Source organism: Rhinichthys klamathensis, unplaced genomic scaffold (assembly GCF_029890125.1).
Source record: "Rhinichthys klamathensis goyatoka isolate OS25496 unplaced genomic scaffold, OSU_Roscu_1.1 h1tg000378l_1, whole genome shotgun sequence".
Classification (NCBI taxonomy): Eukaryota; Metazoa; Chordata; class Actinopteri; order Cypriniformes; family Leuciscidae; genus Rhinichthys; species Rhinichthys klamathensis.
In genome coordinates this window covers 957,011-973,346 of record NW_026606885.1, presented here as the reverse complement: position 1 = coordinate 973,346, position 16,336 = coordinate 957,011, and the positions used below count along the sequence as shown (strand labels likewise).

At 38.6% G+C, this 16,336-nt stretch overlaps 1 protein-coding gene across 1 annotated transcript in view; it reads right to left on the bottom strand.

The window, feature by feature from the left end:
* heatr3 (HEAT repeat containing 3) overlaps positions 1-16,336 on the bottom strand; it is a 53,896-nt gene that overhangs the window by 783 nt on the left and 36,777 nt on the right. The window contains exons 10-14 of the mRNA XM_056233810.1: positions 5,719-5,801; positions 5,496-5,632; positions 1,240-1,328; positions 991-1,134; positions 365-541 (exon numbers count right to left, since the gene is read on the bottom strand). Coding sequence (XP_056089785.1) covers positions 365-541; positions 991-1,134; positions 1,240-1,328; positions 5,496-5,632; positions 5,719-5,801 — 630 coding nt within the window. The remainder of the gene's footprint in view (positions 1-364; positions 542-990; positions 1,135-1,239; positions 1,329-5,495; positions 5,633-5,718; positions 5,802-16,336) is intronic.

Below are 16,336 nucleotides of genomic sequence, written 5' to 3'. Positions count from 1 at the left end.
GAACATACTAGAATACAGAGATCCAGCAATGTCTATGTTGTGAATGGTCAGACTGTGAATTGATAAAAGCAGCTGAAAAAAAGTACTTTACAGTTTAAAAGTGGAACTTTTAAGATAAGCCAACCAAGGCAGATCCTTTCAGTTGGATTTCAGTGCTCCTTTCTGTGGACAGTCTTATTTATGACAGTGCATATGCAAGAGATCTCAATCTCAGAGAACAGACAAAAATGTTGCTCTTGAACCTTAAACTCAAGCCTGTATTTAGAGGTGTGAGATTTGTCTGATTTAATATCACAGCTCAAGTGTGCGAACATGAATGCATTTGTATATTTGGGCTAATATTTCTTGTTGGCTTTACACAAACCTTGGCCCTAAACCCTGGCTGAAGAGCTTTGAGCGATGAAAGCAGGTTAATATTTTTTCCAGCAGTCTCTGCTTCATCGCCATCAGCAAACACATCGAAGAGGGCATCCAGCGCTTCCCCGCACACCACCAGGTTTGTGTCCTTTGTTGCAACATTCAGTAATGCATTTCCAATCAGCTGCAAAAAAAAAAAAGATAAGGCTAGCTGTACAACTAACCAAAGCTAATGCAGAATAAACTGCAAAACCTTAGCTCAGTGATTAACTTATTAAAAGGCAGGAAAACAGGCATATTTTATCATACAATTCATTTGTAAATCAAAATATATTTATGTCCTAAGATACTGTAGAATGTGGTAAATGTAGCCATCAGTAATTTAGTAAAATGAGACTGCATTCCATGTAATTTACTCTATGAATAATCCATTTCTAATAATAAATAAAACAGAATTAAACAAAACATAATAAAATATCTTTTAATTAAAATATTATAAAATTAACATTTGATCATTATTTCTAACCTAAAATAAGGTAATAATTTCTGAATGTTATATTTATTGTGGGCATAATAAAGGCAATATAAACAAGACTAATGTTATTCTAATAATTCTACCACAATCAGTATTACCCGTAGAGTGTCTTCTGTGTTTTTCTCTTTGGCAAGAGAACTTCCTGTGATACCGAGAATGGCCAGAGCGTTAACTCTCACACTGACCAGCTCACAGCTGGTGGCAGCCTCACAAAAACTCATTAGCTGTTGTGGAGTCATACACTGCAGGATACAGCACATAAAACACACACAGTTACACACAAATACAGGGTAAAGCTTGAAATGATGTTCCACTAAAGCATAAAAAATGATGAATGTGGTTTTGACCTGAGGGATGTTTTTGGTAGCCATGATCTGTAGAAGAGAGCGAAGAGCACTGGTCACAGCCTCCAGGAACTCCTCATCCTTTAATACCTCTAGAAATCATGATTCAACGATCACAATAATTTTGGTCAATACTGAAATCACAATTATTTAATACCATTACTTAAAGGGGACATATCATGAACATCTGACTTTTTCCGTATTTAAGTGCTATAATCGGGTCCCCGGTGCATCTACATCTACCAACCCAGAAAACGTGAAAAGTGACAACCCATTAACTTTGTTTTGGTAAGCCTTTCTCTACAAGCATGTCAAAAAAAAAAAGCTGATCAGATTTCACTCCCCTTCTGACGTAGGAAGGGGATCTTACTATAATATTACCGCCCCTTAATCTGCACGTTTCCACCCATTTGGTTTTCGCAAGCGACAACAGTGTAACCAGTTCTAACGCAATGGCAAAAGTTCGAGCAAAGCATGCAAATGGTTCTGTCGTTGGCTAAACAGACAAGCACAGAACACTATTTGACCAAAATATGTCACAGCTGTCTTATAAAGACCTCAGGGAACTGTGTTAACTTGTGTAAAGTTAACATGACGGTACATACAAGTCGATTAGACGAATCAATGTAACTCCACAACAACAACTACATAAATGTATCCACTAACCATTCAGAAACGTCCAGGTGCAGTCTAAAAGTTGCAACCTCTTCCTAAGTCTCTATATACGACTGCACTCCGCTACTGGTTATTTCTGAAATTTGACTGAAATTCGTGTGTTTTGTTATTGCCGGAATATCCAAAGCTCGGGTAAAGGATCGGCTATGGAGCGAATTATGTGCCAAAATTAAACAAACAAATCCAGCATTTTGCAAACAAACTCGATCTGCTTTGCAAAGGAAAACTCGACTCGCAAACAAACAGAAAGCAATTTGCAAAAACAAAGGTCAATTTGAGCGAAAATGCAGTGGAGTAACCAATATTGTGTTTTACAAATATAAATAAATGATCCTTGATAATATTTCACAAATAAATACAAACCATCCTACAAATTGCATGTAACCTTTGAACAAATACCAAATCTAGTGAATACAAATGCATATCTGTCTGTTATGATTGTGAGATCTCTCAGCTCGATTTTCTCACAAATGCGTCCAGGCAGATTTTCTCACAAATGCAGATGAGTAACTTCCTCTTCTGAAACAGTAGATGGCGCTAAAATAGGGGATTCATTTAGCGCTAGTCTCCCGGGAGAAGCACTGATTTGAAACACGCTTGCCTTTGCCTACAGCTGAGGAAAAAGTTTCTGTCTTACTTTATTTATAATAAACACCTTGAGGTTTTCCTTTGCTAAATGTTTATTACATTTAACATTGTTGAGGACAAAATGCCACAAGGTAATTAGATCTGTGATTTTACACAGATATGAGACAAGATATGAGAACGACAGACTCGTTCAGTGTAGACATAATCACTAATTTATTTCGCACGCGTCCAATGAAGAAAAAATAAATGTATATATATGTGGCGTGTGGTCCATATAAGCTGCGAATGCTCTGCATACCCAAGCCAATAAATTCCCTTTTTTGAGGTGTATCATAAAGCTTACATGATATAATGTTAGTAATACGTATGTAACTCTCAGTCATTTATTTATTTCCCAAACTACGCAATTTTCTTTAAAATCTGCCACTAACTGATAGTTCCGGGTAAGGGGATCCACAGCAGCTTTGCCGCGTATGCTCTGTTGTTATGATATAAATTTTTTATATACCGCAATACCAGTTTATGTCGCTTAAACAACGCTCGTAACGCTGCGCGACACTGTTTGAGAGGGTCCCTTTTTGTGGTGATGCACAGCTGTATGTGTTGGCGTGACGGTGAAGACGGAATAAACATGAGCACTGCACGTTTCAGTCAAAACGCGGCGCGGGTGTTTTAATATGAAAGGATCTTTGTAGGGAACTGACTGTCTTAAGAAGAGTTTCGATGTTATGTTTTATTTTATCTTTCCTAGCAGCGTTTATGAGCGCTGCGCTGCTTTGTGTACAGCCGTTACAGAGGAAACCGCTATTTCTGTCGCTCCTAAAGCGCCTCCTGCTGGCTCCTCTTTGGAAACAGCATCATTTTGTGGGGCCTTGCAAACCTGTATAATACAGGTCCTTCTCAAAAAATTAGCATATTGTGATAAAGTTCATTATTTTCCATAATGTAATGATACAAATTAAACTTTCATATATTTTAGATTCATTGCACACCAACTGAAATATTTCAGGTATTTTATTGTTTTAATACTGATGATTTTGGCATACAGCTCATGAAAACCCCAAATTCCTGTCTCAAAAAATTAGCATATCATGAAAAGGGTCTCTAAACGAGCTATTAACCTAATCATCTGAATCAACTAATTAACTCTAAACACCTGCAAAAGATTCCTGAGGCTTTTAAAAACTCCCAGCCTGTTTCATTACTCAAAACCGCAATCATGGGTAAGACTGCCGACCTGACTGCTGTCCAGAAGGCCATCATTGACACCCTCAAGCAAGAGGGTAAGACAGAAAGAAATTTCTGAACAAATAGGCTGTTCCCAGAGTGCTGTATCAAGGCACCTCAGTGGGAAGTCTGTGGGAAGGAAAAAGTGTGGCAAAAAACGCTGCACAACGAGAAGAGGTGACCGGACCCTGAGGAAGATTGTAGGGGAGGGACCGATTCCAGACCTTGGGGTACCTGCGGAAGCAGTGGACTGAGTCTGGAGTAGAAACATCCAGAGCCACCGTGCACAGGCGTGTGCAGGAAATGGGCTACAGGTGCCGCATTCCCCCGGTCAAGCCACTTTTGAACCAGAAACAGCGGCAGAAGCGCCTGACCTGGGCTACAGAGAAGCAGCACTGGACTGTTGCTCAGTTTTGCATGTCATTCGGAAATCAAGGTGCCAGAGTCTGGAGGAAGACTGGGGAGAAGGAAATGCCAAAATGCCTGAAGTCCAGTGTCAAGTACCCACAGTCAGTGATAGTCTGGGGTGCCATGTCAGCTGCTGGTGTTGGTGCACTGTGTTTTATCAAGGGCAAGGTCAATGCAGCTAGCTATCAGGAGATTTTGGAGCACTTCATGCTTCCATCTGCTGAAAAGCTTTATGGAGATGAAGATTTCATTTTTCAGCACGACCTGGCACCTGCTCACAGTGCCAAAACCACTGGTAAATGGTTTACTGACCATGGTATTACTGTGCTCAATTGGCCTGCCAACTCTCCTGACCTGAACCCCATAGAGAATCTGTGGGATATTGTGAAGAGAAAGTTGAGAGACGCAAGACCTAACACTCTGGATGAGCTTAAGGCCGCTATCGAAGCATCCTGGGCCTCCATAACACCTCAGCAGTGCCACAGGCTGATTGCCTCCATGCCACGCCGCATTGAAGCAGTCATTTCTGCAAAAGGATTCCCGACCAAGTATTGACTATTGAGTGCATAACTGAACATAATTATTTGAAGGTTGACTCTTTTTTTTTGTATTAAAAACACTACTTTTATTGGTCGGATGAAATATGCTAATTTTTTGAGACAGGAATTTTGGGTTTTCATGAGCTGTATGCCAAAATCATCAGTATTAAAACAATAAAAGACCTGAAATATTTCAGTTGGTGTGCAATGAATCTAAAATATATGAAAGTTAAATTTTTATCATTACATTATGGAAAATAATGAACTTTATCACAATATGCTAATTTTTTTAGAAGGACCTGTACTAGTGTGGAATTTTTCTACAATATTCACTCATGACAGCAAAATAGGGCATTCTAAGTCTAAAGCAGCATTTCCTCTCTCAATCAGTAGAAAATGTTGTTAACACCCAGTCATGCTTGAAAAAAAAAAAAAAAAACGTCATATACCGTGAAATATAATTTAGAAAATACCGTGTTGTATAAAAAAAAACAAAAAAAAACGTCATATACCGTGAAATATAATTTTGAAAATACTGTGTTGTATAATTTTGAAAAATACAGAGAACAAACCCTTTATATAAATGTAACAATAAAAATGGTAATAAATAAGATGAACTACGTTGCTCTTTCACGGTGCACTACAAAATATTTATTTTTACTTATTAACTTATTTTTACTCATCAATTTAATATTAATGTGTGACAAAAAAGTTACAGTTCCGCTGTAAAGGAAAAAAGTGTGCTGTATTTATAACTTATTTTAGATTATCCAAAATTGTAATTGAAAATAAAATTTGATTAATCTCCCAGCAATTAATCACCTGCTGAGCTGAAGACCAATGTGGAGAGGTGCAGAGCCACTGCCTGTAGCCCTGAAGCACCACCAAGAGACTCTGTATCCATAGAGGAAAGGATATTATGGAGACACGTCAGTGCCCGACACTGCACCAGGTGCATCCTAGAAGAAACAAAAGCTTGAGAGAATAAGATTAGGGTTCTCATTGCTTTGCATGATACTAGAACCATCATCCATATGTTTTTTACTTTTTCAAGAGGCATTTCCAGGAAGGATGTTTGCTACAGAGCTCAAGGACCGCAGCACTGGGGAACTCTGCCTTCTTTAAGACCTGAAAACAATCAGACAGTGAAGTGAATACAGTACACACAACTATGACACAGGAACAGTATGTTATACAAATAATACCAGAGTACGTATAAAAAAAAAAATGGCCGCTGGTGGGGCCGGGATGGTAACAGCTTTCCTACTATACACTTTGATTTGTGGGTTTCATACCATCTAAAGTTGATTTAGATCTCAAACACTGCATGAAAAGTGGGATTTTCATCAGTAAGCGTCACTGTAGATTGTCGTGGAAGTTCAGGTTTACGACAGTACACGGCAATTTACAGGCAACACTGAAAACTGCCGTGAATTGTCGGAAATTGACGTGGGCCTTGCTTGGCAGTTGTCCCCCCATGACCCCCCTCCTCCTAATTCTCGGGGAGGCTTTAACATGTAAATGAAAAAGCTGTGAGCTATACAAATGCAAATGAGGGTAGCAAGGGGAGTTTTTACACCAGGTGACATTTTTCTAAAAATGTATTAACTTCATTCTAAGAAAATCTCTGGTGTAAATAGATCAGGCTCAGTATAGCCTAATTATAGACACTTAAATTTTAGCTTGAAATTGATATATTTAATGAAAGTATTAGGGCTGTAATCGACCAAATAATATCTTGGTCGACTAGTAGACTAAAAATGAATTTAGGAAAAAACAAAACGTTAAGTGAATTAGCTGTGCACCTTGTTGTCCGCCTAAATGAATTATAAATAAACACACGAGTCTGACGGCTCGGACAGCGTTGCATCACGTGCACCTGCGCAAGATCATAGCCTATGATTTCCGAAAATAGTACTGTTGTCAACTAGTGATATCATCACAAGAACTGTTGAGGAATATGGAAAATAATAGACAATTTTTTTGTCATATGTGTATTATAATAACTGACAGATATTATCAGTGCAAGCCGCTCTGTGCAGCTGAACACAGGAGCTCAGCTTCGCGGCTGAGACACGAATAGACTATTAACTTTTTTAAATGCTGCAACACTGCCGATTTCTTTGTTGACATGGTAGAAGAGGACTGGCTATGAATTAAACGCTCTAAAATTAAATAAATAATAATCAGCAAACCTTCTAGTAGCCTACTTTCTTCAGTTTGTCTCGGGCTAATCCAAAAGAAGGGAAAACAAGGGGGTGTTCTGAAGACAGACTGTTACCTGTGAAACAGGGGTGCTCTGAAAACACCCCCATTTCAATTAGTGCTTTCCACCTGATGACATGGACGCAGCTGAAACTGTTTAATGCTATCAGTGGACTGTCTCGTCAGCTTAACATACTCAGTTTGCTGACGATGTAAATGAGCAGTTTACTTTAGTAAATTGTAGGTTGCTTTGGAATCGAAAAACTCAGTGGAAGAAAGACTCTAGGAAGAGAAGACGGGTGCACAATCCTAAGATTGCGGTAAGACTGCTATCTAAACTAAGATTTTTTAAGTAGCACAAGCTAAAAGTAGGCTTGCAAAAGAGCAAGTATAAGTTGCTTTATAAAAGTGTATTTTTTGGTCTTGTAATTTACAGGAAACAGTAACGTTACGCCGTCTTCACAATTCTGGGAAAAATTGTAGGCGCTACGAACCGGAGCAATGGTAAGATTAAAAAATACTTTAATTCTCCTGTATAAGGAAATAGATCCTTTAATAGATATGTTACCGATCTTAACCGTACATTTTGTTTTCTCAGACTAACCTCACCTCATAACGAGGCCGTGACCTCATTTGCTCGGAGCTATGTCTGCAAGTCCAGATACATGCTGATAATAACGACATTGTGTGTAAGTAACTTTAACTATTTTCTCCTTTATTGTGTAATTTTACAGTGACTTATGTTGTTTATTCATATCACTCTCATTTAATTGTTTTCCAGCTGCCTGTAAAACATATTACGAGACAGTGCGCAGGAGCTTCAGGTACAAGCAGCCAGATCTTGCATCGCAGGCGGAAGCTGTGAAGAGTTCAGCTCGGAGTCGAGCGAGAATTAAGAGGGAAGAGGGTAAGATTTATTTGATACGATCTGTTTTTGGACAATGTGACTATTTTTCAGGTGAATTAATAGATGTGTTGTGGTCATACGCAGTGCTGTACTGATTGTCTTTGGTTGTGTCTACAGCTGTTAGAAGCGAGACAGTGTGCTAGCTGAGGATGAGGTGAGCCTTTGGAAGCGCGCTACCACATGATGTCTGATGAGGAAGATGGCATCGTTGGCGGGGTGTGGATTGTGTGACCTCCGTCCTTTCGCAGCCAGGAGCTCACAGAGCTCTGTGCCACGCTGAAGTCGTGATTAGAGGCGATTCCAAAGTACAGGGATACGCACCACAGACGTCTGCTAAATGGACCAAATTTTGCAACCACGAAGCTTCCAATTTGTTGTGTGGGTGGATCTCCTACGCTTTGTACATATAGTTGTTTGTTTGTGTTAATAAAGCTCTTTCTTTGAATGAACAGCATGTCTCTGGCAAAATTATTTTTTCTTGATGGTAATAATAGATGGTAATTGTATATGAATATAATACAACATAATAGATATGAATATATATATATATTAATTACATAATTGAATAGCATATCATATGAATATATATATATATATATATATGAATATATACATAATTTAGTATGTAAATGTATTATTATTACAATTTTGGGGTTTACATTTATAATGAGGCAGGGTGACCAATAGCAACAGATCTGCCAACCAATCACGAGTGATTTTTCTTGTTTAAATGTAGTGGTTTCAACCAATACTGAGTGAGGTAATTCAAGCCATTCTCTGGCAAGGCGCGCGCGGGCTATTCATATGCTACTTAGAGCCATTAGCACCTCCGCTAGCTCTCCACATACGTCATATGGTACGTTTCCGTCAGTATGTGGCACAGGCGAACGCGACGTTCGCAGGCTGTAAATTGTCATTAACTGACGAAAATTAGGGAGATTTCCGACCGTTTACGGGGACGAAAATCCCACTTTTCATGCAGTGAAACATGCTGACAATAAGCAACAACTTTTATTCTATGGAAATATTTACTTCACCAGAATGGATCTACTTTATAAACAAACAAACAATAACACCAAGCCAAGCATTTGCTATGGGAAACACCTTGTGGCTATGACTTTCATTTACCCCCTTCTGTACAAATACGGAAGAAAACTAAGACAACTTCACGCCTACAATGGACCAATGCACTGATCATCACAATCTTTGATATTATCTGGTGACATACATCCATGCCCAGGACCGCACCGCGTTACACTGGAGGGAGGAGCGCACTACTACAGTCTTACAGGTATGCCCTTTGTATGATGCGCCACAGTGTAGTCCTGTACATTCTAACCTTCCCTGTCCGTCGTCTCCGTTTGGTGCTGCCGCGGATGGGGCGCTGGGGAGACGTGCTGGTGCTGGGGTGAAGGTGGTGGATCGGCGTGCGCAGGTTTCTCATGGCGGTGTTGGCGTCGGTGGAGTGCCTGGTGCCCCCGTGTCGGTGTGGGTGGAGTGCGGCGTGTCCTCGGGGGATCACGGGGGGCGAGCTTGCAAAGTGATGACTTTGCGGGAGCGTCGGGTGGTTCCTGTGTTTCTACTGGGCTTGAGGTGCATGCTGGGCTGACCAGACCCCAAAGCTCTGCGACAATTTCAAAAACGTGCGCTTCACGTGTCCCCATAGTAACGCTGAATGTAAACAGAAAACGGCTAAATCCAGGGATTACAAAGAACAGGAAGTGGGAGGTGTTTCAGACTGTCAATCATTCACGAACAGTGTGGGACCCTAGGGCTAAACCAGAGGGCCTTCTAGGTGGCCATCTAAACATTAGAAGCATACTGTCTAAAAGTGAGCAAATACAGCATATGTTACTGGGTTCAAACCTGGACTTTTTATGTTTATCTGAAACCTGGCTTAATCGTAATGCCCAACTAGCAGCTCTGAATATTCCTGCTTATAACATCTACATGAAAGACAGGGAGGGATCAAAAAAGGGGGGAGGAGTGATGGTTTATATAAAAAGCACATTACAGTGTCACAAAATCCAGTGGTCAAATTGTAATCTATTAGAATGTTTAGGTCTAAATGTCAGGCTTTCCCCACAAATGTCCTTTGTCCTTGTTGTAATGTACAGGCCTCCCTCTGCAGATAACAGCTTTTATGAAAACTTTGAGAAGCTGTTAAAAGAAAACAATCTCGATAAAGAAATTGTCATTATGGGGGATTTTAACATCAATTGGTAGGACAAACCCTCTAGAAAAAAGCTTAAACAAATCACAGACAGGTTTGATCTAACACAAGTTGTCCGTGGGCCAACAAGAATAACAAACTCTACTAAGACACAAATCGATCTCATATTTACCAATAGACCAGAAAGAATTGTAAAATCATTCAATATGTTGACAGGTTTATCGGACCATAATCGATCTCTTGTTATTAGAAACCTTAACAAAAAATGCTTCCATCCTTGTGCTAGAGATAAAAAAGAAACTATCTCAATTCTTAAAAGTAAATATCAAAACTTTGTAGCTACAGCTAACCAAATTCAATGGGATGACATTTTACCTTTAGTTGACAATGAAAAAGATAGCCAAATATTTCTAAAACACTTGAGAACTATTTAAGAATTCACACAAATAATCAAGCACAAAAAAAACCTGTACCTTGGATCAATCCAGACATCATAAAAATAATGAAAGAACGAGACCAAGCCCTAAAATTAGCAAATAAAACTAAATAAACTCATGTTTCACCATGTTGAGAAATAAAGTTGTAAGTTCATTAAGAAAACCAAAGCCAGATTTCTTTCTCACTATAATTGAAAAATCAAATGTAAATTCTAAACTAATATGGAACCAGCTAAGAAAAATGACAGGTGATCGCCCCAAAGAACAAAATACGCTAGAAATTAAAATAAATGAACAACTGACAAACAATATTCTGGTTGTAGCAGAGGCATTCAATCACTATTTTATTGATTCTGTGGCTAACATAGCAAGCTGTTTTACACCTGAGAACATACACACTCCGTCAATAGACACGAGTCAATCAGTTTTCAGTTTAATTACCATCACAGAATCAGAAGCATCACAGACCATTAAATCATTCAGACAGACCATCCAGATGTAAAGATATTTTTGATATGGATACGGTGATGCTCAAAGCGCTAAGTACATCACAGTCACACCCCCCATCACCAAAATTATAAATCTGTCCATTTCTCAAAATATGTTCCCAAGCATGTGGAAACCAGCTGTTGTTGTGCCAGTTTTCAAAAGTGGAGATCCTCATTCCATGTTAAACTACAGACCCATCAGTATATTGCCCACAGTGTCTAAGAATGCCGAGAAACTGATAGCAAAACAAATTAACCATCTAAATACCACACCCTATGCAGTTTGGCTTTAGAGCAAATTACTCCACCGAGACTGCGACTTGCTTCTTTACTGAAAACATCAGAGCTCTGTTGGACAGAGGTGGGGTTGTTGGTGCTGTGTTCCTGGATCTCAGGAAGGCTTTTGATACTGTTAATTATACAATTTTGCTGACAAAATTATGTAGTTTTAATTTTTCCTCAGATGCACTCAAATGGATTGAGTCTTTCCTCACTGACCGCTCCCAACATGTCAGAGTCCAGTCATTTAAATCAGCGGCCCTCAGTCTGTCCACCGGTCTTCCTCAAGGATCTAATTTAGGGCCTTTGTTGTTCTCAATTTATATAAATGACCTCCCATCCATCTGTCCTGATGTTTCTGTGCAGATGTATGCTGATGACACTATAGTCTAAGCTCACGGTGTGAATATCTCTCAGGTGGCTGAGAAGCTTACTATCGCCATGGATAATATTACAGCTTGGTTGAAACACTCCTGCCTGCAGCTGAATACATCAAAAACAGTAGCAATGTTCTTCACCAAGTCCCACAAAAACTTCAGTGTTGAGCCAGATATTTTTGTTTCAGGGGAAAGGCTGCAGAATGTGTCAGAATACAAATATCTGGGAGTTTTAATTGATTCTAATTTGTCATTTAAATCACATGTAAAAAGGGTCTGTAATCGAATTAAATTTAGCCTTAGTAACTTTAGACACATCCGCCATCAAATGTCCACACAGTAGGGGTGGCACGGTACATGAAAAAACATCCGAAGCGTTCGGTTCGCTTGTCTCGGTTCGGAGCGTGTGTGCGTCTCACGGTTCTACGCATGCGCAATGTAGCCTCGTGCCCGTATGTGACCTCAGACGTGTTTCCTTTTCGCGCAAAATAAGACGTGTGTGGACATGCATGAGGCTTGTTCGACTTGAACCGGTGCTGCACAGAGCGATCGGTGAATGACATCAAAGTACCGTGAGAGCGACGGCTCCGTATGCTTTTCAATCACTCTCGCGGTATCAAACTACTCATCGGTAGTTTGATGTCATAAACCGATCGCTCTGTGGATTTCATGTTATGATATTTAAAGGTGCCCTAGAATGTTTTTTTTTTATTATTTTATAATGTTTCCTGGGTTACCCTTATAATGTTAGTATGTTTTTTAGATAAAAAATAATCATAATTTAGAAACAAATGGCATTTTTCCTAGCCTGCTTTTAGCCTCTGATTTGAACGCTCTGTTTGAAGGGGCGTGTCTGCTGTGGGATTCAGTGTAACCGCGGCCACTGCTGTGATTGGCTGACATGCTTGCATATGAAATAGCTACGCATTACATGTGAAACTCTCTCCCGAATACTTTTACTACTGCTATTATACGTTTTTACTATTACAGCTATCGAGATTAACGAATCGTGAGATGTTTTTAAAGTATTTAGATCTATTCCCATCACATAAAATGTTGCCGTGATGAGCATTGAGCAGATGACAGTGTGTTGATCGCGAGAATGAAGATCTTATCATTGCAAAGTAGTTTCTGCACTCTCTCTGCTTTCACCAATGCAAACACGATGATGTAAATACAGTAAGAGCTTCGTTGTGCAGTAACGTGCGTCATTGATTTCATAACGAGTTTGGCAAGTGTCCAGATAAACTCGCGCTGTGTGGAAAGATTGTTCTTTGATCGCTTTCTGTATATAATTTGTTCACAAATTAAATACGATTATTTTCATCCTACTAAAAGAAACGATGTGAAGCTGATATTTTAGTCACTGGCTTGACTTACTGATGCATAAACAGTATTGAACGATTTTGAGAGAAAGATTACCTGTCAGAACTTGAACAATTACACATCAGAAAGTGTTGCTTGGTAGCTCGATCCGAGGCCAGCTCTGTATTGGCCCAAGTTGAGGAAACAGTCGTCGGTGAAATGTTTGAAAATTTCCAGAGAAAATAAAATTAACCCATTGTTTCTTCAGAGGCTCAGATGAAGGAACTAAAAAATACTTTTGTGTTCATGTGTACATCCACACTGAGCAACTGCCATGCTTCGGCTGCGCAGTTCCACCTGGCATTGAGGGCTGGCATTATGCAAATATTTGGAGGCGTACATATTAATGATCCCGACTATTGCGTCACAGTCGGTATTGTGTGGAGAACCGACCGTTTTTCAGGGGTGTTTTTCATAAACGTGAATTAAATGAGAACGCAAAAACAGTCCAGTTTGAGATTCACTCTATGTCAGGAGTCACCAACCCGTCGATCGCGATCGACAAGTCGATCTTGGAAGCATTTTAAGTCGATCGCGAAGAGTTTTCAATATCAGAGAAAAAACACCAATATTTGTATTCATTATTATTTATTACTTAAAAATGCACCATGTGTGAGCCTACTGTGTGTAGTAAATGGTGTCTAGGGGATCCAGAGGCGCGCGCGCCGTTACAATGACGTCATTTTGGGCTCATGCGGACGCGTCGAGTATAAACAAGGCTTCACGCTTTAACCAGCTCAGCCACTTCACACTACGCTCACATCAAGCTCTTCAAGCTAACGATACGCAAGCTAACGAAACGATGGCACAACGGTGAGGGAGTAGGCTATTGCTAGTTTGAAATCTGCAGGGGTTTTCCTGCATAGACAATTATGAGGCGGCCGCCTCCGTCAAATTTATAGTTAAGAAACAATATAACGTTATAGACTACACACGACCAGAGTGCTGTTTTCCTGAATGCAAGCACGATTGAAACCAAGATATTGATTTCATAACAGTTCAATAAACAAATAGCCTAGTTAAAATTAAGTTACTTACATTTTTAGACGCAATTACTGTTTTTGTTCTGTTTCAGCAGCGAAAATAGTTCCAAACAACAGAACCAGCGCATCTCACAGCAACACTCATCCATTATTCATCAATCATCACTGAATGATTCAGCGTTTTGACCTAATCGCTCGAGTCAAAGATTCAATTAACGTTACCCATTATTAAACCCATAGACAGTATAAGAAAGGATTAAACCGCCTCATTCTGAATCAATCAGCCGTTTGAACGAATCGTTTGAATGAATGACTCAATGACTCGCTCATTAAGACGGCCGCCTGCCATTTCTACTGGCGGTTTAGTTTCAAAGTATCATTCTTTTCAACATTCCTTATTTGTATATTCAAAAAATATTCAAAACAATCTCATAATCTCTTTAATACAGTTATAATTTTTCAATGTAAATTATTTAATTTGATTGGTAACAGCCTTGTCTTATTATTTTAATTGAATGTATTGATACAATGTAAGAATTTGAAATGAAATTTAGAGCATACCAGTACATTAAATAAAATTAGGGGGAAAATGCCCTTTATAAAGGTACAAAAAATTATTCCGATAAGAGTGTTTTCAAAAATGAAACATTGACAATTTAAGTTTAAAGGGAGTAGGCTAAAGCCTCTGTTTAGGCTATAAATGAAATGTAATTTTGCCAAAAGAAGAACTTTTAATTTAAATAAATGTTGATTTTAAATCAGCCTACTTCAGTGTGATATGTTACCATATTATCATGCTTAATTGAATAATTGTAATGTGATGATCAGATCCAGATATCTAAATCAAAGAATATGGGTGGTTGGCAGGTGGATTATTTTTTATTTTTAACAACAGATTCGAGTGACTCAAAGTGCACCAGATTAATGAATTTATCTTTAAAATGTACAAATTTTTCTCCCGGGGGGGCATGCCCCCGGATCCCCCTAGTGTTACGATTTTACCAACTCCGCATCATTTTGAGACAGGAAAACCCCTTTATTGGCTATTGTTAAAAGGAGATCCGTGTTTTATGTTGTTGGAAACGGGAAAGAGAATCAGTGCTGTAGATGACTGTTTTAGGCCTGTAATTGATTGATTATTGAGGTAATGAATAGTAGTAGGGCTGTAATTTGTGTGAAAATATTTTTGAAGAATTGAAGGATGACTGTTGTCATAATATTTTGTATGCTAGTTGCACTTACCATTTTGATTTGAAATAGCCTATGTTTTAAAAGGGAAAATGAAACAGTACATTATTGGCTTAGGCCTGTAATTGACTGATTGTTGTGTTTATATATGAGTAATAAGCCTGTGGATATATACTTAACAATGTTATATTACTGTTGAAAATGTTGAATTATAGTTGACAGTTTGTATAGTTATATATACTATTTGTATAGTTAAATAAATATTTTGCTAGTGACTAACAGGCAACAAAGAATGTCAAAGTAGAACTACATTGTGGCCTTGTTTTTTCATAATTTTCTGCAAGTGGTAGATCTTGGTTTACATTTGGACTTGGGATGTGATCTTAGGCTTGAAAAGGTTGGTGACCACTGCTCTATGTCATGTCCATGCACTGAACTCTTGTTATTTGACTATACCAAGGTAAATTCAATTTTGAATTATAGGTCACCTTTAAATATATAGCTACAGTGGCACTTTAAGTTTAGATAAGAACTCCAGTCATATGTTTCCAAATACTGCACTTTAATTTCAAGTGAAAAAAAATGTATCCTCACTTTCAGGGAATAGAAGCATTTTTGATACTGTTTTTGTGTTGAGGTTGAACTTATGTTTCACTTTATGATTATGGCCTTTGCTATTGCTATAGCCTGATTATAGGCAATTATGTTTCATGTATTTTGACTTATTTATTTTTTTTTACTTAGTTTTAAGAGTTCCTCTCTTTTTCTTTTAAAAGATACAATTTTTGTAAGAGCTACACTTAAGTTGGCAGTTTGATAAATGCAAGTTAATTTCAATCTTTGTGTGCTAAAAATGCACATAAGTTCCTGTAGAGATAGTGATACACATACTTTTTTCCCAAATAAACGAAAAGCATGTCATCAATATCTTCTCTCTTGCTGTATCAAAATCTCACCTAGCTTTCCTCGGAGATGGTCCCAATAATGTGCTTAAAGTCAAGTCAAATTCAGTTTGTGCATGATTGAATGATATAACATTTTTTTTTAATACTGTATCCTAAATTGTGGATAATTAAACTATATATCATATGCTGAAGTACATTTCTGGAGTGTTAAAGATTAAAAGAAAAAATAACAACAAGAACCGTACAGAACCGAAAACCGTGACCCTAAAACCGTGATACAAACCGAACCGTGGGTTTTGAACCGTGCCACCCCTACCACACAGGCAGCAAAAATGTACATGCACTCTATGATCTTC